Raw genomic sequence first — 16684 nt, forward strand, 5'->3', positions numbered from 1 at the left:
AAATTCTCAGTCCTTCCCTCTGGAAATACGCAGGTTCTCAATGTCCCCTTTAAAATAGTTCTCCAGAAAAGGGAACCCTCTTGCACTCTTGGTGGGAATGTAAATTGATACAGCCACTATGGAGAACAGTATGGAGGTTCCTTAAAAAACTAAAAATAGAACTTGCATACGACCCAGCAATCCCACTACTGGGCATACACCCTGAGAAAACCATAATTCAAAAAGAGTCATGTACCACAGTGTTCATTGCAGCTCTATTTACAATAGCCCAGACATGGAAGCAACCTAAATGTCCATCGACAGATGAATGGATAAAGAATATGTGGCACATATACACAATGGTGTATTACTCGGCCATAAAAAGAAACAAAATTGAGTTATTTGTAGTGAGGTGGATGGACCTAGAGCCTGTCATACAGAGTGAAGTAAGTCAGAAAGAGAAAAACAAATACAGTATGCTAACACATATATATGGAATCTTAAAAAAAAATGGTCATGAAGAACCTAGGGGCAGGATAGGAATAAAGACGCAGATGCAGAGAATGGACTTGAGGACACGGGGAGAGGGAAGGGTAAGCTGGGACGAAGTGAGAGAGTGGCATGGACATATATACACTACCAAATATAAAATAGATAGCTAGTGGGAAGAAGCTGCATAGTACAGGGAGATCAGCTCGGTGCTTTGTGTCCACCTAGAGGGGTAGGATGGGGAGGGTGGGAGGGAGACGCAAGAGGGAAGGGATATGGGGATATATGTATATGCATAGCTGGTTCACTTTGTTATAAAGCAGAAACTAACATCATTGTAAAGCAATTATACTCCAATAAAGAAGTTTAAAAATAAAATAAAATTAAAATAGTTCTCCAAAACTAAGTACAGGACAGCATACATGTCCTGGTAAGTGCTGGCTACAAAACGATAGTGAACACTGCTGTTTTGAGTACCATACTTATAATAATAATGTAATTAAAGTTTAAATTAAGTTGGGGGCCATTTTACTTGAGTGTTTAGATAATTAAAGGCAAAAAGTATATTTTTACATGATCTTTAAGTCATTTCTCCCTTCTCCTAGTATGCAGCTGATTTTTTTTTTTTTTCCTGCGGTATGTGGACCTCTCACTGCCGTGGCCTCTCCCGTTGCGGAGCACAGGCTCCGGACGCGCAGGCTCAGCGGCCATGGCTCACGGGCCCAGCCGCTCCACGGCACATGGGATTCCCCCTGGACCGGGGCACAAACCCGCGCCCCCTGCATCGAGAGGCAGACCCTCAACCACTGCGCCACCAGGGAAGCCCATGCAGCTGATTTTTGTCAGCTTCAATTCAAGTTTTTGTATTTATTCCACTCATGCATTCATCATGCTGTTTTTAGATCCTTACTAGAGCCAGTGGATTATCTTACTTAAAAAATTTTTTGTGTGTAGCATGTTAGTGAGTCCTACCATTTTGTATCATTTGCGAATTTAATAGGCAAACTTTCATTTAAAAATTATTAAGCAGAAAGAGGCCCAGAGTGTAAACCTTCCTTCAAAATTCGCATAGCCTAATTATCCTGAGCAAAAGAAGCCAGTCTTAATATGTTACATACTGTATGACCCCATATGTGTGACTTTCTTGAAAAGACAAAACTATAGTGATGGAGACAGATCAGTGGTTGCCAGGGGTTATGGGTGGGGAGACAGTGTGACTGCAAAGGAATAATAACATCCTGATTGTGGTGGCAGTATTTACATAAATCTCTACATGTGTTCAAATTCACAGAACTGTACACCAAAAAAGGAGGGCGGCAGTCAACTGTACTGTATAATTTAAAATACAAAATAAATAAGATATTGATTCAGAGGCCTATTCCACAATTAATATAAAGCTATGTTAGAAATAAGACAAATAAATTCTGGGTATTTAATGTACAGCATGGTGGTTATAGTTAATAATACTGTATTATATACTTGAAAGTTGCTAAGAGAGTAGATCTTCAATGTTCTCACAAGAAAAAAAGAAACAGTAATTATGTGAAGTGATGGAGGTGTTGGCTAATGCTATGGTGAGAATCATTTTGGAATATGTAAGTGTATCGAATCAATGTATTGTTTACCTTAAACTTACACAACGTTATATCTCAATTATGTCTCAATAAAGCCCCACCCAAAAAAATTTAAAAAATTTTCATAGCCTAATCTACACCCTTTGGATCTGGCCTGGAAGCAGCTCAAAATCCCTCCACCTGTGCTCATACCCAGCCCACATTCCTCCATCCAGGCCAGAGGAAATGTGAACCAACCTTTATTGAATGTGATTCCAGATGAGCTTAACCTCTAGTTTCACCCTCATTGCCCAGTCCAATAACACTGCCAAAAAGGGAAATGAACGTAATTGGACACAGCTATTACTATTCTTTTGTGAAACTATGCTTTATCTCTAGTTTTCATAACTTTCTATCTTCTTAAATGGCTGTTTAATTTTTTAATAGATAATATAGTTACACTGTACAAAACAGAAATGTACAAAAAGGCTTACAGTGGGCTTCCCTGGTGGTGCAGTGGTTGAGAGTCCGCCTGCCAATGCAGGGGACACGGGTTCGTGCCCTGGTCTGGGAAGATCCCACATGCCGCGGAGCGGCTGGGCCTGTGAGCCATGGCCGCTGAGCCTGTGCATCCGGAGCCTGTGCTCTGCAATGGGAGAGGCCTCAACAGTGAGAGGCCCGCGTACCACAAAAAAAAAAAAAAAAAAAAAAATGTAGCCCAGCACAACTGAAAGAAGATGTGGAGATACCATGGGCATGCAGTGCTTTTGCAGGAAGAAGAAAGGAAGTTCTGTATCTTATTAGACCAGCACCCTTGTGTAGTGAAAGAGACTAGGTTTTGGAGTCTGGGTGTCGCCCGGTTCTGTCCAGTCTCTCTTCCATACTGGTTGCTACTTGAGTGATCTTGGGCAAGTTAATGAATCTCCCTAACACTCCAGTTTCCTTACCTCATCATCTATAAAGTAGAATGTATAATAATTGTCTCACTAGGATTTTACAGATATTAAGGGAGAAAACATAGTATAGTAATTAACACGTAGTAGGTCCACAGTAAACCTTAGTTCCCTTTCCTCTTCCCTTGCTCTCTTTCTTACTCTCATTGTGTCTCATCAGATTTTTTTAATCTTAAAATTGTTTTCCTTGGTATTTTCTACAAACCTCAGCACTTCCTTAATGTCAGGGTTTTCACACTGTTTTTTCAGTATGGGGCTGCCTCTTTGTTCTGCCTTAGATTGGACCTCTCCCTCCCTTATCATCAAATATTCTTTTAAACTCTGACCTCCTGGGAGAACTCCCTGTGCAACCACACCAGTGTGACAATGACTGCCCTTTTCTTCCCTGCCAGGAACATTTATGATTGTATTAGTAGCGTTTTATTTCTTACAGCCTCCCATCATTCTTGAGCTGTCATTCATTTTATTGCTCTGGACAGTAAAAGAGAACATCTCTTTTTTATGCAGTTTATGAAATTTATATCCCTAAAGTTCACAGGAATGGTCTCCAAAGTTGTTTGATTATGTGCACATATGAGTAAAATCACTTTATACATGTGTTCCCCAAGTAGACTAACATTTCTCTTTTAATTATGTGAATGTGGACTTCCCTCATGAAACAGTGGTTGAGAATCTGCCTGCCAATGCAGGGGACACGGGTTTGAGCCCTGTGGACAGGAAGATCCCACATGCCACGGAGCAACTAAGCTCCTTTTTTTAGTTTTATTTTTGTCTTATAAAATGCATACTATATGAATTTCTGTATGTGTATATGTACACAGACCTCTCTATGCATGTGTGTGTATGTATATATATATATAGTGTGTAAATATATATACACACACACACACATACACATACATCCATATAGGTCTATCTATAGCACTTGGTTTTGTACTTTCTATTATTACTGTAGTATATTCACATAATTAAAGCTTTTTCTGTATATATTTATTTTATTTTTGGCTGCATTGGGTCTTCGTTGCTGTGTGCGGGCCCCCTCCAGTTGTGGCCAGCTGGGGCTACTCTTCATTGAGGTGCGTGGGCTTCTCCTTGCGGTGGCTTCTCTTGTTGCGGAGCACGGGCTCTAGGTGCAGAGGCTTCAGTAGTAGCAGCACGCAGGCTCAGTAGTTGTGGCTCGTGGGCTCCAGAGCACAGGCTCAGTAGTTGTGGCACACCTCTACACTCAGAGACCCACTCTGAGACTCCCTCCAATGCGCTGGGCCTAAACCCCACCCACACACAGGGCCCTACCTCCAAACTCCAGAACTCCACACTCCAGAGGCCCTCCTCTCCACATGCTGCTTCTCCCCTTCCATGCAGGTCCTAAGCAGAGGCCCCGCCCCATGCTTAAATGTCACCTCGCCTAGGTCCCACCCCACCCTAAACTCCACCCCTGCCTAAGTTCCACCCCCACCTAAACTCTGCCCCCATAAGCAAGGATTTTTTTTTTCTTTTTTTCTCTTTTAGATTGGGGTTCTATTTTACCTTGTTGATTCATTGTTGTTGAATGTTTTATATTTTTATTTTTCCTAATACATCTTCTATTTTTCTCATTTTATTCTTCATACTTTGGTATTGTTCTCTCCTTTTGGCTTGTCCCACCCCCTCCCCTTTTTTATTCTTTTTTCTGTTCTGGTTTTATTTTACCTTGTTGCAGTTGTTTCAATTATAGTTTTATTTTTCTAATATATTTTTTATCTTTCTGAATTTATTTTGTTTTTTATTCTTTGATATTGTACTGCTCCTTTTTTTTCTTTCTTTCTTTTTATATTCTTTCTTTTTTTTTTTTTTTTTTTTTTTTTTTTACCATGCCATGAAACTTGTGGGATCTTGGTTCCCAGGCCAGAGGTCAGGCCTGAGCTCCTGTGGTGGGAGCTCTGAGTCCAAACCGCTGGACTAACAGAGAACCTCAGACCCCAGGGAATATCAGTCAGAGTGAGGACACCCAGAGGTCCTCATCTCAGCACCAAGACCCGGCTGTATCCAAAGCCTGCAAATTCCAGTGCTGGATGTCTCAGGCCAAACAAGCAGTAAGACAGGAATATAGCACCACCCATCAAAAAATTTAAAAAAAAGAAATGACAAAAAAAATATTACAGATGAAGAAGCAAGGTAAAAACTTACAAGATCAAATAAATGAAGACGAAGTGAGCAACCTACCTGAAAAATAATTCAGAGAAATGATAGTAAGGATGATCCAAAATCTCAGAAATAGAATGGAGAAAATACAAGAAATATTTAACAAGGATCTGAAAGAAGTAAAGAGCAAGCAGACAGTGATAAACAACACAATTACTGAAATTAAAAATACTCTAGAAGGAATCAATAACAGAATACCTGAGGCAGGAGAACAGATAAGTGAGCTGGAAGATAAAATGGTGGAAGTAACTGCCAGGGAGCAGAATAAAGAAAAAAGAATGAAAAGAAGTGCGGACAGTCACAGGGACCTCTGGGAGAACATTAAACGCACCAACATTTGAATTATGGGGGTTCCAGAAGAAGAGGAGAAAAAGAAAGGGTCTGAGAAAATATTTGAAGAGATTATAGTTGAAAACTTCCCTAACGTGGGAAAAGAAATAGTCAATCAAGTCCAGGAAGCACAGAGAGTCCTATACAGGATAAACCCAAAGAGAAACATGCAGAGACACATATTAATCAAACTATCAAAAATTAAATACAAAGAACAAATATTAAAAGTAGCAAGGGAAAAGCCACAAATAATATATAAGGGAATCCCCATAAAGTTAACAGCTAATTTTTCAGCAGAAACTCTGCAAGCCAGAAGGGAGTGGCAGGACATATTTAAAGTGACGAAAGAGAAAAACCTACAATGAAGATTACCCAGCAAGGATCTCATTCAGATTCGATGGAGAAATTAAAACCCTTACAGATAAGCAAAAGTTAAGAGAATTCAGCACCACCAAACCAGCCTTACAACAAATGCTAAAGGAACTTCTCTAGGCAGGAAACACAAGAGAAGGAAAAGGCCTACAAAAACAAACCCAAAACAATCAAGGAAATGGTAATAGGAGCATACATATCGATAATTACCTTAAATGTAAATGGATTAAATGCCCCAACCAAAAGACATAGCCTGGCTGAATGGATACAAAAACAAGACCTGTACATATGCTGTCTACAAGAGACCCACTTCAGACCTAGGGACACATACAGACTGAAAGTGAGGGGATGGAAAAAGATATTCCATGCAAATGGAAATCAAAAGAAAGCTGGAGTAACAATTCTCATATCAGACAAAATAGACTTTAAAATAAAGAGTATTACAAGAGGCAAAGAAGGACACTACAGAATGAGCAAGGGATCAATCCAAGAAGAAGATATAACAATTGTAAATATTTATGCACCCAACATAGGAGCACCTCAATACATAAGGCAAATACTAACAGGCATAAAAGGGGAAATCAACAGTAACGTAATAATAATAGGGGACTTTAACACCCCATTTTCACCAATGGACAGATCATCCAAAATGAAAATAAATAAGGACACACGAGCTTTAAATGACACGTTAAACAAGATGGACTTAATTGATATCTATAGGACATTCCATCCAAAAACAACAGAATACAATTTCTTCTCAAGTGCTCATGGAACATTCTCCAGGTTAGACCATATCCTGGGTCACAGATGAAGCTTTGGTTAATTTAAGAAAATTGAAATCATATCAAGTATCTTTTCTGACCACAGTGCTATGAGACTAGATATCAATTACAGGAAAAAATCTGTAAATAATACAAACACATGGAGGCTAAACAATATGTTACTAAATAACTGAGAGATCACTGAAGAAATCAAAGAGGAAATCAAAAAATACCTAGAAACGGCAATGAAAACACGACAACCCAAAACCTATGGGATGCGGCAAAAACAGTTCTAAGAGGGAAGTTTATAGCAATACTATCCTACCTTAAGAAACAAGAAACATCTCAAACAAACAACCTAACCTTACACCTAAAGCAATTAGTGAAAGAAGAACAACAACAAAAAAAACCCCAGAGTTAGCAGAAGGAAAGAAATCATAAAGATCGAATGAGATTAAATGAAAAAGAAATGAAGGAAACAATAGCAAAGATCAATAAAACTAAAAGCTGGTTCTTTGAGAAGATAAACAAAATTGATAAACCATTAGCCAGATTCATCAAGAAAAAAAGGGAGAAGACTCAAATCAACAGAATTAGAAATGAAAAAAGAGAAGTAACAACTTACACTGCAGAAATACAAAGAATCATGAGAGATTACTACAAGCAACTCTATGCCAATAAAATGGACAACCTGGAAGAAATGGATAAATTCTTAGAAAAGCAAAACCTTCTGAGACTGATCCAGGAAGAAAGAGAAAATATAAACAGACCAATCACAAGCATTGAAACTGAAACTGTGATTAAAAATCTTCCCACAAACAAAAGCCCAGGACCAGATGTCTTCGCAGGCAAAATCTGTCAAACATTTAGAGAAGAGGTAACATCTATCCTGCTCAAACTCTTCCAAAATATAGCAGAGGAAGGAACACTCCCCAACTCATTCTACAAAGTTACCATCACCCTGATACCAAAACCAGATAAAGATGTCACAAAAAAAGAAAACTACAGGCCAATATCACTGATGAACATAGATGCAAAAATCCTCAACAAAATACTAGCAAACAGAATCCAACCACACATTAAAAGGATCATGCACCATGATCAAGTGGGGTTTATCCCAGGAATGCAAGGATTCTTCACAATATGCAAATCAATCAATGTGATACACCATATTAACAACTTCAAGGGTAAAATCCATATGATCAACTCAATAGATGCAGAAAAAACTTTTGACAAAATCCAACACCTATTTATGACAAAAACTCTCCAGAAAGTAGGCATAGAGGGAACCTACTTCAACATAATAAAGGCCATATATGACAAACCCACAGGCAACATCGTTCTCAATGGTGAAATACTGAAACCATTTCCTCTAAGATCAGGAACAAGACAAGGTTGCCCACTCTCACCACTGTTATTCAACATAGTTATGGAAGTTTTAGCCACAGCGATCAGACAGGAAAAAAATAAAAGGAATCGAAATTGGAAAAGAAGAAGTAAACTGTCACTGTTTGCAGATGACATGATACTATACATAGGGAATCCTAAAGATGCTACCAGTAAACTATTAGACCTAATTAATGAATTTGGTAGAGTAGCAGGATACAAAATAAATGCACAGAAATCTCTTGCATTCCTATACACTAATGATGAAAAAATCTGAAAAAGAAATTAAGGAAACACTCCCATTCACCACTGAAACAAAAAGAATAAAATACCTAGGAATAAACCTACCTAAGGAGACAAAAGATCTGTATGCAGAAAAGTATAAGACACTGATTAAAGAAATTAAAGATGATACAAACAGATGGAGAGAGATACCGTGTTCTTGTATTGGAAGAATCAACATTGCAAAAATGACTATACTACCCAAAGCAATCTGCAGATTCAGTGAAATCCCTGTTTAACTACCAGTGGCATTTTTCACAGAACTAGAACAAAATATTTCACAATTTATATGGAAACACAAAAGACCCTGAATAGCCAAAGCAATCTTGAGAAAGAAAAATGGAGCTGGAGGAATCAGGTTCCTGGACTTCAGACTATACAACAAAGCTACAGTATTCAAGACAGTATGATACTGGCACAAAAACAGAAATACAGATCAATGAACAGGATAGAAAGCCCAGAGATAAACCTACACACATATGGTCACCTTACTTTTGATAAAGGAGGCAAGAATATACAGTGGAGAAAAGATAGCCTCTTCAATAAGTGGTGCTGGGAAAACTGGACAGCTACATGTAAAAGAATGGAATTAGAACACTTCTTGACACTGTACACAAAAATAACCTCAAAATGGATTAAAGACCTAAATGTAAGGCCAGACACTATAAAACTCAGAGGGAAACATAGGCAGAACACTCTATGACATCAATCACAGCAAGATCCTTTTTGACCCACCTCCTAGAGTAATGGAAAAAGAAACAAAAGTAAACAAATGAGACCTAATCAAACTTAAAAGCTTTTGCACAGCAAAGGAAACCATAAACAAGACAAAAAGGCAACCCTCAGAATGGGAGAAAATATTTGCAAATGAAGCAACTGACAAAGGATTAATCTCCAAAATTTACAAGCAGCTCATGCAGCTCAATATCAAAAAAACAACCCAATCCAAAAAATGAGCAGAAGACCTAAACAGATATTCTTCCAAAGAAGATACACAGATTGCCAACAAACACATGAAAAGATGCTCAACATCACTAATAATTAGAGCAATGCAAATCAAAACTACAATGAGGTATCACCTTACACCTGTCAGAATGTTCATCACCAAAAAATCTACAAACAATAAATGCTGGAGAGGGTGTGGAGAAAAGAGAACCCTCTTGCACTGTTAGTGGGAATGTAAATTCATACAGCCACTATGGAGAACAATGGAGGTTCTTTAAAAACTAAAAGTAGAACTACCATATGACCCAGCAATCCCACTACTGGGCATATACCCTGATAAAACCATAATTCAAAGAGAGTCATGTACCACAATGTTCATTGCAGCACTATTTACAATAGCCAGGACATGGAAGTAACCTAAGTGTCCATTGACAGACGAATGGATAAAGAAGATGTGGCACCTATATACAATGGAATATTACTCAGTCATAAAAAGAAACGATATTGAGTTATTTATAGTGACGTAGATGCACCTAGAGATTGTCATACAGAGTGAAGTAAGTCAGAAAGAAAAACCAATACCATATGCTAACACATATATATGGTATCAAAAAAAAAAAGTCATTCTGATGAATCTAGGGACAGTACAGGAATAAAGACGCAGACCTAGAGAATGGACTTGAGGACACGGGGAGGGGGAAGGGTAAGCTGGGACGAAGTGAGAGAGCAGCATGGACATACATACACTACCAAATGTAAAATAGATAGCTAGTGGGGAGAAGCCACATAGAACCGGGAGGTCAGCTCGGTGCTTTGTGTCCACCTAGAGGGGTGGGATAGGGAAGGTGGGAGGGAGACGCAAGAGGGAGGGGATATGGGGATATACATATGCATATAGCTGATTCACTGTAATACAGCAGAAACTAACACACCATTGTAAAGCAATTATACTCCAATTAAGATGTTTAAAAATACAAAAATAAAATGCCCACAGAAATGAGTGCTTAAAAATATATATATATATGGCTGTGTCTTCCTCTTATTTTGTTTGTCCTCACTAAAATCTAGACCTTGAGTTACTGGTTTCACAGATTCTGACCTTATATTTAAACCTACCCAGGCCACTATTGGGAATGATAGGGAGGGATTTATATCACTCACTAATTTCTGGAATTTAAAAAAGAAGCCTAGTTACCAAGGAAATTCAAATTAAAATAATAATATTTTAATCCCAAACATTTAAATATTAAGAATTGGAAAAAGTGTAATGAAATTAGTAGTTTTATGCTTTGTAGGTGAGGAAGTAATTTGGTACACTTTCTGGAAGATATTTTAGCAGTAGGTCTTGAGAGCCTTAAATATGTTTTATATGCTTTAGCCTGGTGAGTCTACCTCTAGGAATTTATCCCAAGAAATATAATCCTAGATAGTACATAAAGATATATTACAGGAATGTCTTTTGCAGAGAATTTCTGTCATAAAACCAGATTTTTGTTACCATAAGTAATAATATGTTATTATAAAAACATAAATGTTTAACAGTGAGAAATTGCTAAGTGAATTGTGCTATACCCACATAATGGTATTGAAAAATACATTGTTGAGAATTATAGGATAAAGGCTAACGTTTAATAAGGAGATAAGAAGGACTGTTTAAGCAATTTAAGCATGATTTTGCTAAAAATTTATAAATATAGAGGGAAAATTACATAGAAGGGAAATATTCTACAATGCTAGTTGAAGGAATCCTTGTCTAGTGACATTATGGATTATTCTATTTCTATTTTTCCTTATTTTTCTACAGTGAGTATGTCACCCTTTTATAACCAAAAGAAATACATATATTCTTGAGAATGACTAATAAAAATCCCACAAACATAACCACTTCAGATTAGTCATCAGGATATAGCATATTACTCGTTATTATTAGCCGCTTCTTCTCACTGTAATTGCTTGAGCCTTCATCTGGGGTCTCTTAAAATCAATCACATTTGTTGGCTGTTTTACGTCAGTTTGAGATTTTAGCTTAGCCAATTCTCGCGTGATTAAGATTGTTTTGGTACATCAGTGGTGACCCATAAAGGGTCTCTGTTACTTAAAGCCATTTCTGCCTTTGATATTGATAAAGTTTTTTTTAAATACTTTAATCAACCAGAAATACCATTACCTTTGTAATATTTAAACCAAGAAATTATAGCTATCAGACTCCTGTAATAAACAGTTTGCAAGCAAACAAGCCTTCAATTGCCTCTACCAATATTAATCGTATCCAAATAAACAGATGCAGAAATGTATAAGATGCCAAACACATGCTCTTAAAACCCGCATGAAGTAGGTATGCGTAAATGATGCCCAGGACTTCCCTGGTGGTCCAGTGGTGGTTAAGACTCCATGCTTCCACTGCAGGGGGCATGGGTTCAATCCCTGGTCAGCAAACTAGGATCCCACATGCCACATGGTATGCCCAAAAAAGTAGAAAAAAAAGGAAAAAAGAAGATGCCCTAAATATATGTGACTGGCTAACACCAGCCTTGTGAGTTGATATGTTGGTTTTCTTTTTCTGCCTTACAGACAGAGCTATGACATTCAGATCGTGGCGCTGGTAAACCAGACAGGCTTCAGGTCTGGGAACACCCTCGATTTAAAGAATCCTTTCTGTAGGTAAGAAATGCCCTCATCCATTTCACACCTATGTGTATAGGATCTCAACTGACCATATGACTAGGTAAAGAGGTTTAGAATAATTCCACCTTTCCTAAGAGGAGAAAAAGCATCTATTCTTCTTCTCTAAGGAGACTTGGATCCCGATATGGAGTTGAGTGTTTTATGTTCCATTAAATAGAATTCAATATATAACAATCTGATCCTGATACAGTGCAGGAGAGTCCTACAAAGTGAATTCTCCTTACAACTGAGCTGTAGAGAGCTGTGTGACCTCAGGTAAAGTCACTTTCCTTCTGGCATTCAGTTTTCTCATCTGCAAAATGTAGAGTTTAAAGATGATCTTCTTTGACCTTCATTCACTATGGGATGATTTTATGTAGCAGTTATTCCAATACACCTAAAACATGAGTCCATTTAAAGTAAATTTTTTAGATGTTTTTTTGAGATCATGTAAGTCAGGACATAATTTTCTTTGGCAGCTGTGCAGATTTTGTCTGATATGAAGAACTTGCCACAGTGGGTTGGATACAACAAATGTTTCTGGAAAATCTCCCCATTTGTATAGCTATTCAATATGAGCCAGTTAAATATCCACACATGAAATCAACCACGCAAATAAAACCACTGGACACTGTCACTCTTGACTTTCTTAATAGAAAGTGACTTTTCTCTCATATTTTAATGTCTCCCCAAGGCTTTAATTCAAAGCATCATGTCTGTATAGTATTAAAAAGCTTGAAGAAAAGAGGAAACTCAGGAAACCACACCAAGAATTCTTTGGCCAAGATGGGAAAAGGAAATGTTGACCTTGAAGCAGTGGAGGCAAGGCTGTAATTGTATATGTTGTATGTAGGCTGTCACATATGGTGTGACTCTTTGAAACCTATTGCCAGTTAGGGATTTGGATCTGTCTCGAATTCCGAGGGAAGAGAGAAGTCCTCGCTCCCATCCCCTTGCACAATCCTGCCATGTTAAGCAAAGGGCACAGGTTTTGGCCTCGGAGAGAACAGGCTGTCTGTCTACTCACCAGTACTGTTGAATCTGCCTAGCCCTCAGTTTTCTCATCTGTAAGATGGGATAAACAGCATACCTCACCAGGCGATTGCAAGGATCTATAACATGTCCAAGTACTTAGTAGTTCACATAACCGGTGCTCGATAAATGCCACTTTCTTTTCTTCCTGTTCTCGGCTCACCAGCTCTCTCTCTGAGTAAATAGATGTTGATTTGTAGTTCATTCCAAACAGAATCATATGGGTTTTGGAAAAGAAAATGAATTCTTATAGGGTTTCAGAAAACCCACTTTTGAATGAAAGAACCACATAAGCTAGTAACTCTGAGTCCCCCTTCCACTTCATCGCAAAGACCGAGGTTTGAACCAGAAAACCACAGAGAGAGGGCCCGGGCCTTGGCCAGCCCCTGATTCGCACGAAGACATAAACACAGTAGCCACAAGGTCAAAGTGAGAGTGTCAAAGGTCTGCTGATGCCTAAGATGGCTACAGCCCTGTCAAACAGATGGACAGTGGAGCAAGGGGCAGATACTTTTCCTTTTCCCCTTTTCCCTCACTCAGCAGCAAGTCTGATTCATGTATTTAATTAAGCAAATGAGGTGCTTGAAAATGTAACTTCCCTGGGAATCACAGACCTTGACTATATTTCTTCACCATCCCTTCCTGATGTCTAGGCCTCGGTTTCCTCAATGGAGATGTGGGCCAACTGACAGAATTTTTGATGAGTACTTGGTATATAGTAGGTGCTTAGTTAAATGTCCAACAGTGTTAATATCCTTCTCCTCTCCAGTTTGCTATTGCAGCAACCGAGAAGCATCAGCCCAAGGGGGAGAGAGAGAGAGAGAGAGAGAGAGAGAGTGTGTGTGTGTGTGTGTGTGTGTGTATTGTATGTGTGTATTTGGGAGAATTAAAATAAATGGCATTACCCAGAGGAACAATTGGTAATATGCTTTTTATTCCTCCCATTTTTAGGGCACAGTAGGCCCTACTGACACACAAAAGCAAAAGATTCATTTTGGGGTTTTGGCAGATCCCCAGTACCATCTGGCCACCAGTGACATGCTAAAAACGTGTCAAGATCAACAAATTAATTGCTGAACACATGAGCATCCACCATTACACATAATGTGAAAGTTTCTCTTTCTCCTTGGGCAGGGTCGGGGGACTTTTATTTTGACTATTAATTATTTTAAAGTAATTTGAAAATAAAAGAAGAGCTAACAGCTGTTCCTAAAAGTGAGCAAAGGCACAAAACTACTCCATCAGGGAGGGAAAGTTCTCCTGTAACCTAGTAGATTTTCCAAGAACTGTGAGACTAGTCCTTCATCATTAGGGTCCCACACAGTCTGTCCCATGACCTGGCTGGGCCACTCACTGTGCTGGGCTGTGGAAATGCGGCTGTGACCAGGGCAGGTGCAGCCCCTGCCTCCATGAAGCTCTCATTGTAGTGGGAGGGAAGTGGGCATTAAATAGCTTTCTGCATAATTAATTATATCATCATAACTGCAATAGTGACACGAAGGAGAAGGAGAGGGCACCAAGAGAGTGTTAATCCATAAAACCACCACCACGGGTGCCCCAAACCCAGAAACAGCTGAAGCTGCTTCAGAGCACCAGGAGAGAGAGCTCTGAGGTACTGTTGCCAAGTCCCACTAAGGAAAGCTGGGGCCCAAAGTTTCCTATTGAAACTTGAGACCTTAATGAAGTTTGCTCACTTCTGAGAAGCCTCCGAAGCCCGAGGCTGGCTGAGATGCCCCTCGCACATCACTCAAAGAGCCCTGTGCAGATACCACTTTTAGGGCACCCGGATGGCTGTGTCTCAATTATTATTTTATTTGTCTGCAAAGCCACATACCTTGAGCACAAGATTTTGCCTACTGCCGTTGATAATGCAGTGTAATCTAGCACATTAGGTGTTAGACAAACACTTGCTGAATGAGTGGATGAATGTGGCCCCATGGAGCTCCTGATGGCTCCTAAAAGAACTGTGACCAAGATGCCGTGGCCCAAAGAGCACTTCATCTTCCATGCTCACACCGCAAGCCAAGCTTCTGTTCTACTCATGGCTTCTCACAAAACAAGTTGACTCTTCTTCCCCCAAAATACTAAGTTCCCTTGATTTCCTCAAGTTAAATATTGGTTTCCTTTGTGCTTTTTTTCAACCAGTTTATTAAGTAATCATTGTGTGCCAGGCACTCTTCTCAGTGCTGGGGTATAAGAGACAATGAGATGGGTACAAACTCCCTGGTCTCATGGTTTGATGTCTCCCAACAGACATCAGGAAAGTAAGCAAATAAATAAGATAATTTCAGACAGTGGTAACCTCTGAAAAAGATAAACAGAGTAATGTCTACCTGATTTCAAGAATTAAAAGAAAGCTACAGTAATCACGGCAGTGCAGTACTGATGAATGGATGGCATACAGATGAATGAAAAGAAATAGAGATCAGAAACGGACCCAAACGTATATGTCAATCGATTTTCAACAGAGTTGCAAAGGCAACTCAATGGAGAAGTGATAGTCTTTAAAAAGTGGTGCTGGGGCTTCCCTGGTGGCGCAGTGGTTGAGAGTCCGCCTGCCGATGCAGGGGACATGGCTTCGTGCCCCGGTCAGGGAAGATCCCACATGCCGCGGAGTGGCTGGGCCCATGAGCCATGGCCTCTGAGCCTGCGCGTCCGGAGCCTGTGCTCTGCAACGGGAGAGGCCACAACAGTGAGAGGCCCACGTACCGCAAAAAGGAAAAAAAAAAAAAAAAAAAAAAGTGGTGCTGGAATGATTGGATATCAGTATGCCATTAAAAAAAAAATTCCTCCCATATCTCACACCATCTCTAAAAATTAACTCGAGATCAAAAGGGATCATAGATTAAAATGTAAAGCATAGAAGAAAAATTTTGTGACCTTGGATTAGACAGTAGTTTCATAGATATGGCACCAGAAACAATTCATGAAAAGAAAAAAATGATAAACTGTCCTTTATCAAAATTAAAAATGAATGAAAAGATAAGTCACAAACTGGGTGAAAATATTTGGAAATCATATATCTGAGAAAAAAACTAGTATCCAGAATATTAAAAAGAAGGTGTGATGCAATACTCTCAAAAATAATAAGAAAAATAATAAGAAAATAATGATTTTTTTTAAGAGCAAAAGATTTGAACAGATACTTTATCACAGAAGGTATAATAGCAAATAAGCACATGAAAAGATGTTCAACATCGTTAGTCATTATGGAAAATGCACATTATAACCATAATGACATACCATTACACACCTATTAGAATGACTAAAATAAAAATCCTGACAATACCAAGTGCTGAGGAATACGTGGAGCTCCTGGAACTCTCATTCATTGCTGGTTGGAATACAAAATGGTACAGCCACTTTGGAAAACAGTTGAATAGTTTATTCTATCATTAAAAATTCACTTACCATATCACCCAGCAATCCCACTCCTGAGTATTTACACAAGTGAAATGAAAACTGTATTTGAATGTTTATTGTATCTTTATTTATAATCACAAAAAATTGGAAATAGATGGAACGTCTTTCAAATGGAGAATGAATAGCATCCATACAATGGAATAATTTTCAGCAGTCAGAAGAAATGTAGTACTGATACATGTAATAATACAGCTGAATCTCAACTACATTATGTATGCTAAGTGAAAAAAAGCCAGACTTAAAAGGCTACGTACTATGTGACTCCATTTCTATGACATTCTGGCAAAGGGAACACTGTAAATACAGGAAACAGATCAGAACTAGGGTTGGGAGA

The 16684-nt window shown here is 38.8% G+C and overlaps 1 protein-coding gene across 1 annotated transcript in view; it reads left to right on the top strand.

Moving 5' to 3' along the window:
- LOC309806906 (histone-arginine methyltransferase CARM1-like) overlaps nt 1-13888 on the top strand; it is a gene marked incomplete at its 3' end in the record, with an annotated part of 99901 nt that extends 86013 nt beyond the window's left edge. Inside the window, exons 9-10 of the mRNA XM_082625950.1 lie at nt 11803-11892; nt 13879-13888. Coding sequence (XP_082482076.1) covers nt 11803-11892; nt 13879-13888 — 100 coding nt within the window. The remainder of the gene's footprint in view (nt 1-11802; nt 11893-13878) is intronic.
- Nucleotides 13889-16684: the final 2796 nt, after the last annotated feature.

The sequence above is a fragment of the Mesoplodon mirus genome (genome assembly GCF_964341445.2).
Source record: "Mesoplodon mirus genome assembly, chromosome: 1".
In the NCBI taxonomy this organism is placed as follows: Eukaryota; Metazoa; Chordata; class Mammalia; order Artiodactyla; family Ziphiidae; genus Mesoplodon; species Mesoplodon mirus.